The 16,929-nt window shown below is 45.7% G+C and overlaps 1 protein-coding gene across 1 annotated transcript in view; it reads right to left on the bottom strand.

Annotated features, from left to right (window-relative positions):
* The window catches only part of HIVEP1 (human immunodeficiency virus type I enhancer binding protein 1), a 109,000-nt gene that overhangs the window by 32,193 nt on the left and 59,878 nt on the right, over positions 1-16,929 (bottom strand). Inside the window, exon 3 of the mRNA XM_026047017.1 lies at positions 14,135-14,188. Coding sequence (XP_025902802.1) covers positions 14,135-14,188 — 54 coding nt within the window. The remainder of the gene's footprint in view (positions 1-14,134; positions 14,189-16,929) is intronic.

Genomic DNA, 16,929 nt, shown 5'->3' with positions numbered 1-16,929 from the left:
CACTGCCTAACACATAATGTGCCTGCACCTATGGAAGTTTGCATTGTGCGGAGCCTGACACAGCCTGTCTTTCTCACTGCCTCTCTAGAGGAAATTCAGCTGTGAGGAGCAGGATGCTGTTTTGTCACACTCTGCAGCCTCATAGAAGATGCGTCGCCTCTCAAATACATCTCCAGAATTCGAGGCTTTGTATCCCAACTGTGGGGAGCTCCTCTTCACCCTGTGCACTCGGAAAGAAATCCAGGCAGCAATCGTTCATTTAACCTTTAAGTGACCTTTGCACGTACTGCTTTATCACGAAACCCTATTCATATTAGGCTGGATTTAGCATATTCAAAGTATTCATCACACGCAAAGCATCATGATGCTTTTCAGCTTCCGTTGCTTTGCAACAAGTATCTTACTCTAACAGATGACCACGGATATTAATGATGGTAGTTTTGTTAAGCTGCAGAGTCTACCACCCGCTCAGTTACAATAATTTCACGTGAATCACAGAAAAATGACCAGGTAACTGCACACAAAGGTGCTTTTAGCCCCGGCGTGGCCACCCCACAGGGGGAGGGCCACGTTAACAGGGGGTGAGCAACACAGTTCCCTGCGGGATGGGCCGGGCTCCTTGCACTCAGCCACGGAGCTGGGAGCGCCTGTGCAACACGGACGCAGCTCGGAAATACGGGATGTGAACTGGGAACGTCCAAGGGAGCCCACGCACACAAGAAGCCTCAAAGACATCAGGGCACTGAGCAAAATGATCGCCTCCCACCCCAGGTCTCAGCTTACTCAGGAGCGGCCGTTCCCGCGCTGCAGGATCCCGAGCGGAGCCGCAGCCGCGCTCCCACTGAACCACACCGGGAAGCTGGAAACCAGCAGTGCTCAAAGACTCCATGCAGCCTGAGAAAGCCTTAAACAAAGCATAGAGGTGGCTGTAACCTACAAAAGAAGTGACTAAGATTTTAAATTTGTTGTGAAAAGAAGATCTATTTTTTTTGGTAAGCTACTTACTTTTGTAGTCCAACACATGCGAAACCATGAAGGTTTTTAAGAAATTGTTTGAAAAGAAAAAAAAAAGAATGAAGGGAAGTTATATATTAGATAACATTCAAAAGTGGGCATTTACAATCACTGATTGTGTTGCTTCTGCATAAGAAAGCTCTTATTTGTCTTTTGGCTCTACTGCCTCCATCTCCAGTGATTTGAGAGATGAGTCTTGGCGGCGCATCAGTGAATCGGGCTATAAAATCCTGCAAAAATGGACTTTCTCAACAACAGCTTCACAAGGCTCAGCAAGAGCAGGAGGCCCATACATAATACTAATGGAAATATTCCCCTGGGAATATTCAAAAATCTCCAGACTTTTAGGAGGAAAAAAAAGGAATATTCAACAACTTCTTTTTGCTTACTTCCAGCTTTTTATTCCTTTCGTATAAATGCTCTTCTTTAACTTCCAATTTCTGTTGAAGATATTCCAGTTCATGTTTGTGAATTTACAGCTACCTGACTGCAAAGGGATCCAGGGTAACAGAGGTACCAGAGGTAACAACAGGTAATTTCCAGAGGTAACAACAAAACTGGCAGAAAACACCAGTCGCAGAGCAGTGACAGCGTCCAGCCTGCACGAGGGGGAGAACCTGCCAGCCAGGTTATCCATGGTTAACCATGGCAAGCTACCAGCTTCCACCCACCTCAGCAAGCTGACCACAAGCACGGGGAACAGCCTGCTATGGAAAAAAGAATAAAAAAAGGGACTATTTCTCACTCTTTCTGCCATTCCTTTACACACTCTGCTCACTTCCCTGTGCTCTCACAAAGCCCTTTCCCTCTCTGGCTAGTAAAGCTTCTGCACGAAGCCCTCCTTCTCTTCGCTGGGGAACTCTTCTTAGTTAAACGCTGTCATTTCAATCAGATGTCTCCAAAGTCTTTTTTTTTTCATAAACTTTATACATCAGACAGGATTAAGCTGCCTGGTCCAAGAACACAGGTAACACGGCCGCTGGGCTCCACACCTCACTGCGCACAGAGCATCTCTCGGCTTTCCTGCCTCACTCTCCCGTGTTTGCTTCCTTCCGCTCTTCTCTCAGCGCTACTTTGCTTCCAATTCTGCTTCTTCCCTAGGAATTCTCCACTTAAACCACGACAAGACTACCTGGCGCTGCCCCGCAGGACTTTGCTCGACTAGAACTTCTCCGCTGCTCTTTGCTGTACGTGGAGGAAAGGGAGCAGAAGAGCGGAGCGGCGGCAGCGCGGCGAGCCGGCGAGCGCACGAGCGCACACATCTGCTCTTCCTTCGCGTTCTGCTCGCAGAGCAGGCAGTGTCATGACAAAATGATCTCAATGGGTTTGTTTAAGTCACTTTCAGAACTGCCTGTCTCGAAGCCTACGTGTTATTATAACACCCACTCGCTTTCTCTCCCTTCTAATGCGCGGCGCTGAAAAGAAATAGGAGTAACAGGGAACTGAAGCAAAGCCCAAGCTCCCTTCCCTCTCAGCGCTCCTGTGGGGCGCACTCAGCGAGCAGCAGCCCTGTCTGCCCCCACCGACCCAAGAGCTGCAAATTTCAGCTCATTTGACACAATGCTCATTTGACCTCATACTCATTTGACACAACACAGTAAGTCCTGAAAGCATGGCAGGCATACACACAAAAACTGGATTTTCCCATCAAAGTCTGTGTTCCTAAATCCATGCTTTGGCTCGAGAGAACTGCTGCTGAGATGGAGCCTCTTTTGAAAGTGTTTGAATACCATAAGCTAAAAGGTGAGAGACACCATAGCTAAGTAACTTTTGGATAAAGCTAAACTTCCTGGTGGCTTTAAATAGCCAAAATATTCTTACACTTGACTTCTAACGATTGCTTGATTTTGATTTCACTGGAACTTGTGTTCTTCAAGGAAGAATCACTGCACTGAGTGTCTCCACGGATAAGGAAGGAATGAAGTTCTGGGATAGAGGAATAATAAGCCTAACCTACAATATGAGGTCGCCAGGATTGATATTAATCTCACTACATTTTTATTATTTATTAAATTCTCTAAATGTCATGCTGTCTCCTGGATGTTAATTAGGTACTACTAATGGTATTTTTTTCCTATAATTATGTTCTTTCCAAAGTGCAAAAGAAAAAAAAAATCACAAATATATAAACCACACATGTAACTATGAAAATACTCTCAATCCATACAGAGCTTTGGACAAGATTAACTCAAATGCCACGCTTAAATTTCAAGCGCAAAGAGATACGATTTAAAAGACAGTCAACAACAGGTTTTTAAGGGTCTCACTTCAGGTGCTACCCTCCGATTTCCCGGGAAGGTCATTAGGTGGCCACTGAGCACGCGTGGGCAGGACACACACCCAGGAGCCGGGCGCTCTCCTCAGCAGCGGCGGCGCTTGAAAATCACTGTCACGAGGTTTAATCTAGGGCTTAAGTGCTTTTATTGCTGAGGGCACCAGTTCAAACATCCACGGAGCGGCCCCTTGAAAAACGTGTGATGTGATCTGTGTGTAAATTATGATTAATTAATTAAAAAGGCGGGGGGGTTGACACCGAGTGGCTAAAGCAGCCTGGTAAGCATTCAGTTGAGCGTGTGCCCGTGCCAGCTGCCTTCCTCTTGCTCCAGCAGCAAATCCCATGCTGCCCCATAACCCATGGAGGAGGAGGGTTTCAATTTCACGTAGCCTGCAAACGCATGAGCGTTTTTCTTGGTGGCTTCAACAGAGCTCTGTGAGGTTACGTAGCCCATCGGAGGTACTTCCCGGACGTGCAGAGGGGAGCAGTCTCCCTAGGCCCGGCTCAAGGGTGGTGTCACGCCAAGTTTCCACACTGCACTGCTTTGTTAGCACATGTCTTCCTTTTAACCAGAACAGTGAGAGTCCTAACACACCAGCCACCAAAGATGCCGCCAGGCCTCGGGAGCAACACCCATGCGAGCAGGTCCAATAGGACCTGTGAGGGTAGCGGGTTTTTGCAACGTCTTTAGCAACACTGAGTGCCCCTAACGTCATGGCATGATGAGCCTGCACAACCTGTGCATCTCAAGTTCACATATGAACTGTATAGAAAATGTACCTCTAATATCTCCCCATACTTAGAAGCCCCTTTTCACACGGTAACAGCATTACAGGTTGCAGGGGACCTCAGCAGGCCATCTCGTCCATCCTCCGCTGCTCTTCCATTGCTCACCAATCCAGGCCTTTACCATGCAAGGCATTTTATCACCATCATTTTGTTGCGGCAGTTTCCACAGAGACTTGCAGTCCAGGCAGCTGCTTTGGTTCAAGCTTAACTGCCAACCCGCCGTTTGCCTGTTGCTACAGCTCTTCTTCACCTGACTCCCTCTTCCAGATCCATCCACACGGCAGCTACATGGAGCACAGCATGTCCCAGGAATCCTCCTTTTCTACGTTTCTACTCAACTCCTTTTCCTGCTCCCAGCATCAGCCAAATAACGCCAGCAAACTCTGTGCATAGTTTTGCTACAAAGAAGTAGTAACAGGCAACTCTACACAAACAACCCGATCCAAAAATGTTCAGTTCCACATAGCGCTTTAGCACCCCTACATTCCTAGCATCCCTTTAGCTGGTGCCACTTTATATTTAAGTCCATTATTTAAAAGTCTATAATTGGATGGGAAAAACATTCTAAGAAATACCCATATTATTGGCTACCTAATGTAAGTCATAGTTAAGAGCAGAAAAACATTAATAATTTTTAGTAGAAACTGTAAATGTTCAAAGTTTACAGTCTACTGTTCCTACTAATTCTACAGTAACATCTATCGGTTGTTTCTGGCTGCAGAAAGTGAGAAGTATTTCCTGGCTCTGAATATCATGTTTTTTAAAAATAACAGGTCTGAGAAGAGAAGGATTTTCACTCCACATTTTCCAAACAAGTGTGAGGGACAAAGTAACTGACGTGGAGGGAAGAGGCTACTTGGAGGTGACTTCTCAGCACCTCTGCCACTTGGTGCAAGCTGCAAAGATAGACTGAAACTGAAAACAGTCTTGGACCCACAAAGCTGGGCTAAACAGATAGAAGTTTTCCACTCACATTTAATCAAAATACAAGTGCTTCTTTCCTGAGAATGAAGCACATATACAACGTACCACAAAAAGTAAACCGGAGGTAAAGAGCAAAGGATGGGGTGCAGGCTGTGGCTGCCTTTATGACTGCACCTTGTAACGTCACCACGACTCACATCAAGATAACTTTGACAGTGTGAAGTCTGAGGGGGCGTGAGGATATAATTACCCGGCACTAACGAGGCCCAGGCAGCTCTTCTGTACCGCGCCGTGAGTCATCCTGTGCACTTAGCTCCTTGGCTGGGGTGAGGAAGGCAACGAGCAGCAGAGCTGCAGCCGTAAATGCAGCTTGCTGATGGAGGCGGCCCATGGGCAGCAAACAGCACCAACCACCCGAGCGCGGAGGCAGCACCAGAGAAGCGCAAACACTCGTGTGTGAAGGGGAACAGAATGCAACGCACCACCATACCTGCAAATGCATCTCTGACCAAAATCTGGAGCAAAATGGCTCTTTTTTTTCCCTAAAAGGAGTTAATTTCCTGCCCAGCATGAAGCATTAAATGAAACCTGACATTTGATACTGATGGTGGTTGCCCAGCTCTGCGTGCACAGAGCAGAATCGCACGGGCCTCGAGCCCCGAGTCGAGGGGAGCAGCCCAGGGACAGCACGAACATGCACGGGGCCTGTGGCTCAGGCCTAGCCCCTGCACGCACCTCCATGACCCACATGTGGCTCAGGCCTAGCCCTGTGCACGCACCTCCATGGCCCACATGTGGCTCAGGCCTAGCCCTGTGCACGCACCTCCATGGCCCACATGTGGCTCAGGCCTAGCCCCTGCACGCACCTCCATGACCTGTCGCTCAGGCCTAGCCKCGTGCATGCACCTCCATGACCTGTGGCTCAGGCCTAACCCCCTGCACGCACCTCCATGGCCCACATGTGGCTCAGGCCTAGCCCCTGCACGCACCTCCATGACCTGTCGCTCAGGCCTAGCCKCGTGCATGCACCTCCATGACCTGTGGCTCAGGCCTAACCCCCTGCACGCACCTCCATGGCCCACATGTGGCTCAGGCCTAGCCCCTGCATGCACCTCCATGACCTGTAGCTCAGGCCTAGCCCCGTGCATGCACCTCCATGAACGGCATGCACTGCAGTTTTACTTTAGCCACGCTGAAAACAACTAAAATCACTGCATATATTCTGCAATTTATGCACTGCTTTGCATTTAGCCCTATGGCAGTAATCCCTTTCTTGATCTACACCGAAGCCTTTACATTAACCGTGGAGAACTAATCACATCCAGTGCTCCTGAGGTAAAAGGCAGGTGGAGAGGCAGCATTTGACAGCGGATGCCACCAGCAATCCAGGCCTGAGGGCTCCTCCTTCCTGGGCATGCCAAAGGGAAACCTAATCATAAAATAAAAGCTCACTAATAACTTCCCAGGCAAAGACTAATTAGAAACCAGTCCAACCCAGTTATCCAAGGAAGAATAAAGACATTTAAATATATAACCATTTAGAGAAAGTACACAGCCAGAAACTAAATACCAGAGGAACACCTGGAAACCCTCCTAGAATTTCAAGCAATGTCATGAACAGGTTCACAATAAAACTATTTGTCTGCAAGTGCAGGATGATGAATTCCTACTTGTACATTAGGATTTGGCTAGCAAGTCATACACAATAATAATTAAAGCAGCTCCTGCCCGTAACACACAGAGGGAGAAAGGTCATTAAAAAGAGATTACAAAACAGTGATGAAAGAGCAATCCATCTAGGGGCTACCCCAAACAGCAACTGCTACCCAGGCAGAGGACATACTGAACGTAAACTCCCCAGGAACTTCCCTCATCAGTTCCCAGAGAAAAAAAACAGGAAATGAAAATAAGCAGATATTAGCTAAATTCTCCTTGCACAGAACGATGTTCGGATGGAGCAAGTCTCTTAGTCACATTCTCTGCACTTCTTTAATACAATCTTCCATTTGAAAAGCAAGGACACACTGGAATGACTTCCATACTGCTTCTAGTAATCACAGAGAGATAAAGAACACCAAAGAGCTCAAAGCAGACGACCATATAATTTAAAAATACCGGAGAGGAGCTCTGGCTAAGGCAGCAGGAGCAGCATTGGGCACTGGGTCTTCCCTTTAAGACCAAGCAGTGTGAATGTGACAAAAGCAGAACCCAACGTAACGGGGATCTAGAAAGCAGGGAAGACCTAACCACAGGAGCTCCAGATGTGGGAAGGATGATCCTCCCCCCAACGCAGGTTGGTTTCTGCACCAGGGGAAGCTCCCTGCAGCCAAGCTCATTGAGCTACTCGGTGATCTTCCCTTTCCCCATCCTTGCCTCTCCTTTTCCACTTACGCACGTATTCTCTTTTTTCTTGCTCTCAAACACATAATGCACCTCTTGGCAGTTTCTGAGGAGAGCCTCTGTCCAGGTGATCCTGTTGCATCCAGCTTCCACGCAGAGTCCACAACAGGGGGACTCCGTACCTATTTCAGTATCCATTTATAAAACAGACTTTCCCTTCAGAAGGGAAATAACTCCCTGAGCTAAAGGAGTATGTGGAAAGAACGAAAAACACACTCAGACTACAAAGAAGGCAGCAAGGCAGAAACTTTGCTTTGCACAGCCAGCTTGCTCCCAGCTCCATCTGCTAAAAGGAGCAGCCTACGAGGCTCCTAACAGGTACCCGCTTTGGACCCGCTCGTTTATTAGCTTCACATCCTCTCACCACAGAGCCGAGCTTGTTAGACCTCAGATGTTAGAAACTTTCAAGGAACCTTTCTATTCAGGAAATCTGTGTCAACCTCAAAATGTTCCTCGGTCTGGAAGGAGGCCACCGATTTTACAAGACACTGTGGTCATGTTTTGGAAGGTCCATTTTTCATTTACTGTGAGGAAGATCTTCTTTTAATATGTATTTTGGAGTGTTAATTTCTATAAAGTCCCGTTGAAAATGACACAGGTTGAAATTTCTCTTCCACTGAGCTGCCAGTCAAAAATTTTTCTATACCTGTCAAAAAAGTCAAAATACTATTACTTTAATATCACATTGATTTTATAACCAAGTTCTCAGAAAAGCTTCAAGGGATAAAATGTTCAGTTTAAAATTGTGAATCTGTTTGCCTGCCTGTCAAAACAATACCAGTTCTTGCTGTGTCTAGCACCAGCCGTAGATTCACTGAGCAGATTTCAGCTGCTAGAAGTCTAAACTAGACATACTAAACAAAGAAAATTAAACTAGAAAATAGCAGATACAGACACAAAATCCTGGAGGAATAAAGGAGCCACAAAACACCTTAGGTTAAGCACATACTCTTCGCACTGTTTACCAGAGCATTAAAGGACATGTAAAGATCTCCATTTTTATCAGTTTCCCTCCAACTAAATGGAAACATTAAGATTTACTTAACTGCTGAAGACAAAAGCAATGAAAAACAGGATTAATGGTATGAGACACCATTTCTGCTCCCACTGAAGTTCAATGGAACTTTCTCACTGATCTCCATGGGCACAAAACCACCCATCGAATGTGCCCTAGCACAGAGGGAACATACTTTTCAAGGCATCTAGCAGCAGGCAACGTTCCTTTTGTTTCAGGACACCTTAAGAACAGAAAGAACCACATGAAAATCTGCGATTCTGCATCACATGAGGTGCCGATACTCACAGTTTTCAAGACTTGTCGCATGAAGTCACTGTTGCTTGAGCTGCAGCAAATACTTTCAAAAGACAATTCAATCTTGATTTATAGCTCTGCAGTTTGATACACATGGAGCTGTTTAAATAAACCACCTCTTGCATACGTATATTGACACTTTAAGGTAGGTACAAATGCTTTATGATATTAGCCATCAGGAAAATGCACAACTGAATGGCATGCAATGTTATTGCTAGCTTGTAGTTTCAAACATTTGGAACGAAGAGTAGGCAGCTCGGGTGCACATCAAGAAGAAGCAGAGAGGCTTGCTAATCCTCTCACCAGCATTAAGGGGCAAAAAAGGACACTAAGGTAGCTTGCAACTTTTGAAGATTATGTACTTCCATTTAGAGCAACTATATTTCTAGCCCATATGGTCGTTGAAGATAAGCACAAAAAAGTGGAAAAAAAAAAAACCCACGAAACTCTGAATCTTTGTATTTTTTCTTGTCTAAAAAGTAAGGTAAAGTTTCCTACAAATACAAAATGTAAAGAAAGCATTTGGGGCTAATGACAGCACTGCCAGCAGCAAAAAAGATCACATACAAACCTACCAAAAAAGATCACATACAAACCTACAAGAAAAATGCAAGGAAACATCTGCACAGGATGAGATCACCCTAAACTTGTGGAACTAAAGTTAAAGCATTTGATTTACATTTCCAGATTTTTTTTTGTTTGATCCACCTCCCTTTCATCCAACTTCCTATTTTCCTTGAAAAGAGGGATGAAAGAGCAGAGCTGCTGGAACGTGCTGCGAGGTCCCTCAGCGAGCAGGGCTCCCTCCCGGCACGCAGAGGGGCAGAGGCAGCAAGGGGGGACTCGGCGGAGCCTGCAGAAGGGCAGCAAGGGCAGGGAATCTGCCCCCTCTTTTGGGGCTAGACGTGGGCAAATCAGTCACCAGCGTGTGACAACACGGAAAGGGCATCAACCATTAAGGTGATGGATAAGTGACATTTTGATCAGCAAGAGAGAACACTAGTGCATTCAAGAGTCTAGCTGAAACTCCTATGTTTTTGTCAGTGAGGTGTTTACTTTTAACAAGAGTTTTAAGTGATACGTTGGGTTGAAAGGACTCACAGATACAAAATTTGTCTGCAGTGAATCTGTAACAAACTTGCATTTTTCAGTTAAAATTCCATGCTTCCATTTTAAAAGTCAAAATTTCTCACCTAAATTGCAGTGCAGTTCAATTTTCTGCAGAAATAAGATTCCAGTTAAAAAAAAAAAAAAAAATCCAAAAAAGCAGATGGGCAAACAAGGCTGACAAGTTTGAGGCAGTCGCCTCTCCTCAGAGCCATTACATTACCTATGTGTTTGTGGACTCTATCCCAGAAGATTTGCACTGCTGATAAATAATGTCTCACTTCTTTATTCTTTCTGTACATGATGGTTCAAATGTACATTCACACAGTGGGTGGTTCCACACAGTTGTCATCGTATGACATGCACTGGTACATGGGGAGTCTCATGGCCCTGCATGCACAAAATGACTACAGAACTGCTCTACCAGATGCTGTGAGAACCCCGAAGATTTCAGAAACAGATAAACACCTACAGAAAGTGTAGGCAGGGACAGCCCCGTGACAACTGCTGAACACAAAGGTATTTTTCAGCAGTGCTACTGAAGTTGCTCTGACTCTTCTGGAGTCCAAAGCCTTTAAGTGGCTCCCAAGACTTCCAAGATGAAAGGAACTTCTTCGTGAGGGCTGTGCCTGTCTTGTTAGCACCACCTGCACTGAAGAATGCCCTGACATTTGGCAGAGTTTATATAGGTAGGACCCAAGCTGTGATGGCTAAAGACATATTGGTGCGATGGATAAAAAAGGAAAGCAGATGCCTACAGCACTTCATATTGGCCTCCAGGGGCTGAACTGGTTCAAGGGAGGACCAAATCACAAGTCTCTGTGGTAACCTCAAGGATCTAAGAGGACTTGACTTTACCAGTCTGGAAGGGAGAAGACTTTGAGACTTGGGATGGATTTGGTAGGGGAAAGACAAAGCTGTCAAATCTGGCTGACTGCTCTCCAGCCCATGATGCCTCCTGGGTCCCACACCAAAACTTTCACTGTCTCCTCAAGGAAACATTTCCTGTAGTTAAACTCACCATCCCTTCAAGGTTTTACAGACCACCACCACATGGGGCACCTGCTGGGAACAAGCCCTGCACTATGGCACTAAGGATAATGTGCACGTGTGTCTGAAGATGACATTCAACTCCCACACAGGGTGTAAAATGGCCTTTGGAGATACCGTACAAGCTAAAGAGAAGCAGAGCTGCTAGGACTGAAAATTCTTAACAGCAGCTGGGCAGTGGAGAGAAAAAGAAGTGATGCCAGGAATTCTTCACCTCATACACTCACCGAACAGGAAGGAGGGCAGAAGTGACCATGGCCCTTGAGGAAAATGTTTCTAGCCTCAGATGGCAGGGCCTGGCAGGGAACATCCCCACAAAGAATGTATTGTGGGCTACCATCTCCCATCCCCTCAAGGGAAAGATAAATAATTTTTTTTTTTTTTGGTAAATATCTTATGTTAAATAACTGTTCATTGGACTGAACTCAAAAACTATGCCTGCTCATTTTCTATCTCCCCAGTGTTTAATAGGCAGCTATTTCACAATTTGCACTTAACTGGAATTGCTTATGGCAAAATAATATTTAAATAGATCTTTTTACATTCAACTAAGTTTACTTACAGTCCCACACATTTGTGAAGCTGTCACTGATCAGTGCACACCAGCTAGTGGAAAATCCGCTTGGATGCAGCCCTGTGCTCTTGGTGACCCTGCGTGTGCAGGGGGGCTGGACTAGATGGCTATGGAGGTCCCTTCCAACCTTAAGGATTGTGTGATTCTATGAAAACCTGCCACAAGTAAACTTACGAAAAATTCCTCCTTGCAGTTATGGAGACCTCCTCCACACCACTGCCAGTTCCAGTAGTGACAGAGCAGGGGTTAAATTCCATGATATTACACTCCCTATTCATGTCAGATTGGAAACAAACAAATCTGAAGCGATCTACATGAACGGAAAGACAAAAGAAATAAATAAAGAGGTAAAGTGTTTATCCATAGTTCAGGTGAATCTTACTACATCGGAGCTGCTTAAAATAATTTATGTAAATATGTCCACATTTGTACTGGTTTAGCTCAATGAATCTATTTTCCAGACTCTAAAGCCTTATATGAATCATTTTCATATAACCAAGAACAGTATGTGTTCAGATATTTAAGAAACAAAACTAAAAAATAGCAAAGGACATTTCTCATTGAAAGAGGAAACAGAAGCCTAATTATCTCCATTATTTCTACAGCAAATTTATATGTAGACATTTGTTTTTCAACTGCCAGCCACATGAATTTAGATTAGAAGTCCAAACTTCTGACAATTGGTATTTTCAAAGCTGCCTGCTACCCTCACTTACAAACCTGCAGTCTCAACCTTTTCAGAGTGCATCACAGTTTACACTAGAGCAGTTCTATTCATTTGTGCAGGATCATGAACATGTTACTGGGACATAGCTGAGAACAAGACCCTGGAAAGAGAGGTCAGCTTACTTGTGCAAGATCAACACGAGAAGCAGGCAGCAATGCTTTATACATCACAAATTTACAGCTGAATGGCAACAGCCACTTACCTGCATCTCACTGAACAAAAATGTGCCTATTTAGGAGGAAGTCTGTGTTGAAATGTTTGAAGTACTGCTTTTGCTATCTGGTCACTTATTTTCTTTCCCCTCACCTCTTATAAATGCATAAGGAAATGCCATAATCCTTTTTTTCCCCTCCCCAACAAAAGCCTACTTGGATAAGGCCGTGCACCAGGAAGACCTGAATTCTGCTGTCCTTCACCTCCCACCTGTGTTCTTGACACACACCAGTATCTTGGGCCATTCAGCATCTTCATGTTTGCAAATTTATTCTTTTCATCAGAAATGATAATAAGTAAGCAAATTCCACAGCAAAAGAGGGAACTGAAGCCACATGTACACGGTGCTGATGGGGAAACCTGGAACTCGGGAAAGGGACCTCTCAGTCTTCAATGACAGTCCTCCGAGAACATCAGCTCCGTGTGCAGTGGTGGCCAAAACGGTCTAAAAGCTCTCGATTTCCTCAAGCAGAGCAATGAGAACAAAGCAGTGTTCGTCCCCTTGCCCCTACACAACCCCCTGACGTGCCTACGTCTTGCTTATTGGCTGCAGCTCTGGTCTCTGCACCTGAAGAACACAGAGAAGCTGAACAAAGGACTGAAGGCAACTGAAATGATGAAGAGGATGGAGAGTTTGCTGTATAGAGGGAGCATAAAAAGGCTGGGACTCTTCGGTGTGGAGAAAGGAAAGCCAAGAGCGGATAGGGACAAGGTTTCTAAAATCACAAAGAGGGTGGGCAGGGTGAAATACAGAACTGCTGTTTAACAAACTGCACAGTGCTTGAGCTGGGGGGCATCTGTTGGAACAAGTAGGAAACCAGGAAAAAAAATATAAATGACTGCACTTTTTCATGTGATTGGTAGGGAGCTTCTGCAAGTTGCTGCCACAGAATGAGGGAGGCAAGAAAAGAATCACGCAAATTCATGGACAACAGGTCCATAAACATCTAGATACTACAGGGACTGGGAAGACATCCCTAGTCCAATCATGTGGGAAACACGAGGGGAACGGACTGCAGAAAGTGGCCAGCCCAACACAGCACCCATAAATAGCATGTCCTAGTGCCTTCTGCTGATGAGATTTAGTAGGTTGGTTCTTAGGTTCTGTTATCTTCAAGAGGTTTTGAAATTCATTGTATCAAAAGACAGACTCTGGGTGCAGGACAGAGCATCAACGATTTACGGTGCTGTTCACAGGCCCCTCACAGGTCAGAAGGGCAACTCGCTCTCCAGAGAGGGGTGAACAAGGCAAAGGACTCGAATGTGCCACTACAGCACTCAGCCAGCCCTGAAATACAAGGACAATGAAACACAATGACCAGCTTTCTCGCTCCAACATACAGACTTAAATCTGTCACAGGTCAGCTGCTTCTTAAAATAACCTGAATGATAAATCTCCTTTCAGCATCTGCTAGAAATCAGCACCTATTGCTTGTCACAGACCAAGCATGGCTATTAATGATTAGCTAAATCAGATTATGAACCGAACTGTTAGTACAGGCTGCAGTCAATAACTTTGGCAACTTCTCTAGTGGTCTCAAGGTCAGTGCAGCTACTCAAGTGGTCAAAGTAAAGCATTTGTGTCTCAGCAAAACCAGATCACAGCACGTGATGGGCAGAGAGACACCCCCCGGGCCACATCCAATACCCAGCCCGGTGGAGTCTTTTCCCTAATCCAAAGAAAAGCTTTGGATCAGCCTGTACAATCACAGTATGCTTTCTCTACTTGGTATTGTTTTTGTTTATTACCTCTCTGTTGGTCTTCTGTTCCATTAAGTTGTTTTTGTGCTTCTTCAATTTTGTCTGCAAGAAAAAGAAGTCATTACTGAAATACATACGAAAAAGCAAGATTTCAGAAAGTCATTTACTGAAATCTGTCTTGAAAAATCTGTTTATATTTAGGAGTAATAGCATTCACACATAAATATGCAGTACATTATGAGTAATACTGCCATATAAAATTTTATCATGTTTTACCAGCAACGCTATTGACATGTTAAATTACACGGAACTGCAGAAAGAAAAGCACTGGCATGGGATCTGCAGTCAACAGCTAATCCCACAGTAGTTTCTTGCCATCTATGATAATTTATGCAGTCAGGGGACTCTTCGGAATAGGTATTATTGTGCATTACTGATGCAGAGAGTATTTTAATATGGTTTTGAAAACACTGGTAGCAGGAGACGCCGCCGCGTTCAACGCGGTGGGGCAAACAGCAACCAGAACCTGCGTGGGAAGGGAGGGAGCCAGGGCTCCCACGTGGGAGCAGTGGGGACCAGCAGCAGCCCTGGGCTTATTCCTCTGCAAAACCACCCATAAAGCACATAGATAAATCACATCGATGCAGCTGGCCCAAGAGGAGGCTGGTTTTTACTAACTCTGTCCTTAGCAAATGACCTGCTGGCCCCCAACACATCGGCATGGGAAGGGGAACTCCGTTTCCCCTACGTTTTTTCCGCAGAAAATCTCCCTGGAAGGATGAACTCCATTTTGTAACCACCTGTGTGAGGAAGGAGAAAGCAAATGGGAACTAAGGGAACCTTGAGCTCTGTTTCCTTGTGGTTGCGGAGAGTCCTCGGGGGGCTCTGGGGAAAGACGGGGCGCTGAGAGGAGGCAGCAGCCGCCGCATGAGCCGAGCGCCACTTCCAAGGGCGCCCCAGAGACCCGGAGCCGAGCTCGGAACGGGGCTTGTGGATACAGGGACCATCCTCCAAATTGCCTCCAAAAGCTTCCAGGTGGCGGTTATTTAGACCTTTAAATTAAAACTTAACTGAAAGAAGGGAAGGCAACAGGATTTATCCTAAAACTCCTTAGCTTCACTGGAGCAACGTGGGAAACACCCTGGCTGCAGCGTTTGGAAGGAGGCCCAGAGCTCCACAAACTCATCTCTCTCTCCCAAACATGGATGCTGCTTCCTCCCTTTCCGATGCCTACAAAACGATCCTTTCCTTGACAGACTTCATCCGAAAGTAGTGGGTTTAGGTGACTTTCCCGATATTTATAAGCGTAATAAAACTACAGGACGTTGGAAGCACTTTTATACACAGTTTTGCAGTTTTATACACAGCTTCCTTTGCACTGATTTACTTGCTGCTGAACAGAAACACAGGCAGCTCGCAGCCAGGACCGGCCTTCGCTAACCCCTTACCAACTTAATTGGAGAAAAACAGCCATCCATCTTCCTATTTCCTTCCAGATTCCTTCCTTACAGAAAAGGGAGAGAAAAATCTACTTACAAAGTTGCACGATAGTTGATAAATTACATGAACACACAGGAAAAAATACACATGCAAAAATGAATCCTGCAGACTAAGCTGCAAGATTTACCAAAAAGCAATCAAGAATGCAGACTGGCTATCAAATTCATTTGCCCTATTAAGCTCAGGGTTTGATGATGAATCTTTTCCAGCCTCGCAGCAGATGAACCCTGAGCTTGAGCATACAAACAACCAAAGCGTCATCATTAAGAGAATTACCCACAGATTTCACACCATCATTACAGCTCACAGAGAAAAATATAATTAATTAGGAAAATCAGGAAAATTCAGTATTTTGAAAGCCTGCTACATTTGTCAGGCAGAACAACTGAGTGTTTTAACTCTTTAGCTGAATTCTATCCATTAAAAGAAACGCCTGTTCCGTCAGACATTCCCAACCACCTGCATGTCAGGCTGCAATCCCAAACAAAGCCATGCAGGTAACAGAAATAACCACGCACAGGCCGGGCACGCGGCCAGCAAACCTCGCGCCCTTCCCGCGTCTCCTCACGCGCTTTCCTCCCGAGCTGCAGCTATTCCGGCTGCGTCTCCGCGCGCCCAGGTGCAGCGGGGGGCAGAGCAGCCCCAGGGCGCTCAGGGCAGGGGCTGCCCAGGAGGATGCGCTGGCCGCGCGGCGCCAGGTCTCAACCGTGCACCATCACGCTTCCAAGCCCTGCTGCACCGCTGTGATATTATTAAGCCTTTGCTGAGGAGAGGTTTCCAGCTGGGCCTGTAAACAGAATCACAGAACGTTTAAGGTTGGAAGGGACCTCTAGAGATCATCTAGTCCAACCTTCCAACAGGCTTTACCACCAAAACGTCCCCGATAACCCCTTGGCAATAGCCCTCAGCGGGCAGCTACCTACTCCCGCACCCGGTCACCTCTAACACCTTCCTGCCGCATCCAGGCCGGTTCCTTTCCAACCAATACGTTTCCCAGCTAGAGACACGGCCTTGGTGACTCTCTTACCAAGCAGTACGGTCTGTTTTTACAATCAAAGGAAAAACGGGGTTACTCTGAGGTGCTCCGGAGCACGTGCAAATAGTTTATCTTTTGCTTTGAATGGCTCGTGTAAGCGAAAGCAAAACAGGGCTGCCCCTTGCTCCTCTGGAATCTCAGATGCACCAAAAATAGCTTCCTAAAGAGCATAAACTGTGCGTTGCGTTGTCATTTTCCTCTGTCCTTCGTCGCATTAAGTTAGCCTTGTATGGCAGGTTTTAACACAAATAATCTTAGACTTCATGCGCCCTGGTCTTTCACAATTATAGAGTGTGGTTCCTTGAAA

Source organism: Nothoprocta perdicaria, unplaced genomic scaffold (genome assembly GCF_003342845.1).
Source record: "Nothoprocta perdicaria isolate Ctin4 unplaced genomic scaffold, notPer1 scaffold_47, whole genome shotgun sequence".
Classification (NCBI taxonomy): Eukaryota; Metazoa; Chordata; class Aves; order Tinamiformes; family Tinamidae; genus Nothoprocta; species Nothoprocta perdicaria.
Note: the sequence above shows the minus strand (reverse complement) of the source record. Positions and strands in the feature narration are given on the sequence as shown.